This window comes from Bactrocera tryoni, unplaced genomic scaffold (assembly GCF_016617805.1).
Source record: "Bactrocera tryoni isolate S06 unplaced genomic scaffold, CSIRO_BtryS06_freeze2 scaffold_646, whole genome shotgun sequence".
Lineage (NCBI taxonomy): Eukaryota > Metazoa > Arthropoda > Insecta > Diptera > Tephritidae > Bactrocera > Bactrocera tryoni.
Window position 1 is genome coordinate 30,217 of NW_024396316.1, and position 5,294 is coordinate 35,510.

Sequence of the window (5,294 nt, forward strand, 5' to 3'; positions counted from 1 at the left end):
ATTATTCGTTTATATTCTATTATAATGTTTAATTATCTAAATATACTAGTAGTTGGGTTGACTTCGTGCTGACGAACAGACCTGCAGCTTGCCGTCATTGTTTGGTTTGGGCTTGGAATGTTGCGCTGACGTAATCCGGATTAAATGAGTGTTTGCATCTTATGTCGTCCTAAAGGCTTTGTCACCACGCCATTATTACATATTATTCCAAGTTTAGTTCACCAATTCATTACCGATACGCAGATCTTTCGGTCTAATTGCCATATGCACATATTTCAGCGAATAGTTGAATCCATGCCAATTCGACCAAACTATACCTTCAGCATAAGTATCAAAGTAGCCATTATGGTAGAGTCCATTTAAGTTGCTGTAAGTTGAGAGAAACGCCAGCCAAATTTTTATTTTTATATGTGCTTGTATTAGTAAATATGTAAATTCACCTTCTGTGGCAACCATTCTTTCCATACCACCAAGCGCCTTTATATAAGTCTGCGCAATTTACACCACGCTCGCTATTATCCTGATCGAATGTGCTGAACTTAGCGCCACCGTGTGGCTCAGTTAAGGCGTCACCTGCTGTGCCCGAATATGTGCCTAAAATATTCAATGCATATTTTTGGCTTTCATCGGCAATGGCAATACTGTCGTACATGGCATGCTTCTCCGCACCGTCGAAGTCCTTCAACTTGATCCATAATTCGTGTAACTGTGATTCCGTTAGGGCATGTAATTTATCGAGACCAATAAAGAAATTCGTATTTAAGTTGCCAAAGCCGTTCTTGTACTCTTCCCAGCCACGATAAAACTCTATAGATTTGTCTTGTCGTCGTTGTATTAGCGTCCAGGCTTCTCCACCCAATGGATCCAGCAAGCAGTTAACATAGAACTCTTTAACAACACCTTGTGGCAGTGGCAATCCAATTTTATATATTCCACTTTTAGCTTTGCTCCCCGCCAAATGAACTGCTTCATTGCAGTTCGACGGTAAATATTTCTTACACAGGTCATCGTTTCCCGCAATGACTGCTGAATTGGCACCGAGACCACAGTAAATTAGCAGCAAAGCCAAAAGCAACGAGAACCACTGTTGTCTGCACATCTTCGTGAATTTACTTTACAAAATAACCTTCCTGAGACATTCAGCTGTGCTATTTATACGATTTCACTTCGTGAGATGGGTACCCAGAGCAGATGTCTTTAGAAGAAGGGTGTATTCGTATAATACTGCAAACTTTGTTTGAGTAGCAGTAACTAAGCTCAGGGATAATGAAATAGCAACTGTAATAAAAGGTTTTGATTGTTGTAGAAATTCCAAAAATTAACATATAATTTACGGGTTCGATATGACATAGCTTTATGTATTCTCCACAGTCATTTTAAATAAATAGAAATTGGGCATTATCACATGGTAGATAATTATGGTTATCATAAAGAACTATATTTATGATATACCGACACCATTAAACAACATAAATAACACTTTTGAAATGGTTCAGTTTCACTAAATACCTTCTTTGATAATGAGACAGAGCTGAGCTCACTTGGCACCGTTTGTGTTGGTGAACGGTAAAATTTATGTGGTGCCTTTGATAAGTCGCGAACAAGTATGGATGTGTAGATGGCGATTGGAGCTCTTCATTGGAAATTGGTTTTTGATTTTTTGACGTTTTGGTTTTTCTAAGATTTTTTGAGAGGAGCTGCTGCTTAGGATAATGTGTGAAGCGGAATTTGTAGGTACTGAAAAAAGTTCAGTATGTTTATCAGCAGAGGACATGTAGACCTCAATGTGTGGGTCAAGCTCTGAGGACCACAGGAGTCATCTTGTTATCGTTAGAAGAACAGTTTTCTAAACTAATTCTTGGTTATCTCACATGCGTTCTAGTAGACCCTATCGACTACACTTGAGATGACCCTATAAAATATATATGTCCGGCAAATCTATATATACGCGATATGACAATTTGCACACGTCCTTTTTTATCACGATGCTGCTCGCTTGTCAGAACCGCCGATTTCGGACAGATTTAGCATGGCCGTATATACAAACTGATCGATATAACTAAGGCATCGCAAGATCGCGTCAGACATGAAATTATGTAAAAGAGAAAAGAGAAATTAGGATTAAGCTTTACATTAGATGGTTGAGTGTAATGGAATGAAATACAGTGGGTAGTTCTGTAGGTATTACTGAGGAAAGCGTTTTACTTTATTGTAAGAACATAAAGCCATATAAAGAAATAGAGCGTGCAACTTATGAAGTTCAATGTGTCACCAGAGATAAGAATTAACATGTTTCACGCACGAAAAATAAGAGGAATCGATAAGTAACAGTGTGTGATAATTTTCTCTTCTTAATTGACGTAGACACCGCTTACGCGATTATAGCCGAGTTAACAACGGCGCGCCAGTCGTTTCTTCTTTTCGCTACATGGCGCCAGTTGGATATTCCAAGCGAAGCCAGGTCCTTTTCCACTTCGTCCTTCCAACGGAGTGGAGGTCTTCCTCTTCTTCTACTTCCCCCAGCGGGTACTGCGTCGAATGCTTTCAGAGCTGGAGTGTTTTCGTCCGTCCGAACAACCGCTTGGTCATGTTGGTCTTTTAATTCGCTGAACTATGTCAATGTCGTCGTATGTCTCGTACAATGCGCAAAGGACCATAAGTCTTTCGCAGAACCTTTCTATTAAAAACTCGTAACGTCGACTCATCAGTTGTGATGAGAGGAGATATTTCGTCTTGCCCTCGTTCACTGCCAGACCCATTTTCTGTGCTTCCTTGTACAGCCTGGAGAAAGCAGATCTAACGGCGCGACTTATAGAGTTTGGCTTATGTTCGCCAGCAGCTGTACACTCTTATAGAAGATAGAAGAGAAGGTACCACTCTATTTAGTTCTGCAGCTCGAATTATTTTCTCCAGAAGCAGGTTGAAGAAGTCGCACGATATGGAGTCGCCTTGTCTGAAACCAGCTTTGAAATAGATAAAGAGGTGGTGTATGTCGATTCTCCTTTCACGGGTCTTTTCCAAGATTTGGCGCATGGTGACTATCTGGTCGGTTGTTGATTTGCCAGGTCTAAAGCCACACTGATACGGTCCAATCAGTTTGTTGACGGTGGGCTTTAATCTTTCACACAATACGCTCGATAGAACCTTATATGTGGCTAATTCCACGGTAGTTGGCGCAGATTGTGGGGTCTCCTTTTTTATGGATTGGGCATAGCACACTTAAATCCCAATCGTTGGGCATGCTTTCGTCCGACCATATTTTACAAGGAAGCTGATGCATGCTCCTCATCAGTTCTTCGCCGCCGTGTTTGAATAGCTCAGCCGAAGGATGGAGTCATGTGTAGAAGTTCACCCAAGTGCGGAAAGTTCTCTGATCGCCATTCACTTGGGAGTGGCCAGAAACGATTCTTTTACACATGGTTCAAGCAGCTCACAACTTACGTTCTTTGACCAAGAATCCTCCGGCCTAAAAACATCCGTTCGAAGGCGAGCTAAAGTGAAAAGTCGAAACATCTGAGCGCTGTGTTTGAGTTATGGAGTCGCCTTGTCAATGCATATTTTTTGGCTTTCATCGGCAATGGCAATACTGTCGTACATGGCATGCTTCTTCACACCGTCGAAATCCTTCAACTCGATCCATAATTCGTGCAACTGTGATTCCGTTATGGCATGTAATTTATCGAGACCAATAAAGAAATTCGTATTTAAGTTGCCAAAGCCGTTCTTGTACTCTTTCCAGTCACGATAAAAGTCTATAGATTTATCTTGTCGTCGTTGTATTAGCGTCCAGGCTTCTCCACCCAATGGATCCAGCAAGCAGTTAACATAGAACTCTTTAACAACACCTTGTGGCAGTGGCAATCCAATTTTATATATTCCACTTTTAGCTTTGCTCCCCGCCAAATGAACTGCTTCATTGCAGTTCGACGGTAAATATTTCATACACAGGTCATCGTTTCGCGCAATGACTGCTGAATTGGCACCGAGACCACAGTAAATTAGCAGCAAAGCCAAAAGCAACGAGAGCCACTGTTGTCTGCACATCTTCGCGAATTTACTTTACAAAATAACCTTCCTGAGACATTCAGCTGTGCTATTTATACGATTTCACTTCGTGAGATGGGTACCCAGAGCAGATGTCTTTAGAAGAAGGGTGTATTCGTATAATACGCAAACTTTGTTTGAGTAGCAGTAACTAAGCTTAGGGATATGAAATAGCAACTGTAATAAAGGTTTTGATTGTTGTAGAAATTCCAAAAATTAACATATAATTTACGGGTTCGATATGACATAGCTTTATGTATTCTCCACAGTCATTTTAAATAAATAGAAATTGGGCATTATCACATGGTAGATAATTATGGTTATCATAAAGAACTATATTTATGATATACCGACACCATTAAACAACATAAATAACACTTTTGAAATGGTTCAGTTTCATTAAATACCTTCTTTGATAATGAGACAGAGCTGAGCTCACTTGGCACCGTTTGTGTTGGTGAACGGTAAAATTAGTGGGGTACATTTGGTTAGTCGCGAACAAGTATGGATGTGTAGATGGCGATTGGAGCTCTTCATTGGAAATTGGTTTTTGATTTTTTGACTTTTTGGTTTTTCTAAGATTTTTTGAGAGGAGTTGCTGCTAAGGATAATGTGTGAAACGGAATTTGTAGGTACTGAAAAAAGTTCAGTATGTTTATCAGCAGAGGACATGTAGACCTCAATGTGTGGGTCAAATTCTGAGGACCACAGGAGTCATCTTGTTATCATGAGAAGAACAGTTTTCTAATCTAATTCTTGGTTATCTCACATGCGTTCTAGTAGACCCTATCGACTACACTTGAGAAGACCCTATAAAATATATATGTCCGGCAAATCTATATATGCACGATCTGATAATTTGCACAAGTCCTTTTTTATCACGATGCTGCTCGTTTGTCAGATCCGCCGATTTCGGATAAATTTAGCTTGGCTTGCCATACATACATACAAACTGATCGATATAACTAAGGCATCGCAAGATCGCGTCAGACATGAAATTATGTAAAAGAGAAAAGAGAAATTAGGATTAAGCTTTACATTAGAAAGGTTGAATGTAATGGAATGAAATACAGTGGGTAGTTCTGTATCTATTACTGAGGAAAGCGTTTTACTTTATTGTAATGTATATGGCTTTATTATTAAGAAATAGAGTGTGCAACTTATGAAGTTGAGACGACTGCTTCAATGTGTCACCAGAGATAAGAATTAGCATGTTTCACGTACCAAAAATAAGAGGAATCGATAAGTAA

The 5,294-nt window shown here is 39.8% G+C and overlaps 2 protein-coding genes across 2 annotated transcripts; both read right to left on the reverse strand.

Annotated features, from left to right (window-relative positions):
• Window positions 1–213: 213 nt before the first annotated feature.
• LOC120781361 (ficolin-1-like) lies at window positions 214–1,099 on the reverse strand. Its single transcript, XM_040113572.1, has 2 exons — window positions 441–1,099; window positions 214–367 (listed from the first exon to the last, which is right to left on the reverse strand). Exons 1-2 carry the CDS (start codon window positions 1,097–1,099, stop codon window positions 214–216), a joined length of 813 nt encoding a protein of 270 aa, XP_039969506.1.
• Window positions 1,100–3,531: 2,432 nt separating this feature from the next.
• On the reverse strand, window positions 3,532–4,044 carry LOC120781360 (ficolin-1-like). The gene has a single exon (XM_040113571.1). The coding sequence runs from the start codon at window positions 4,042–4,044 to the stop codon at window positions 3,532–3,534; it is 513 nt and encodes a 170-aa protein (XP_039969505.1).
• Between the last annotated feature and the right edge of the window lie 1,250 nt (window positions 4,045–5,294).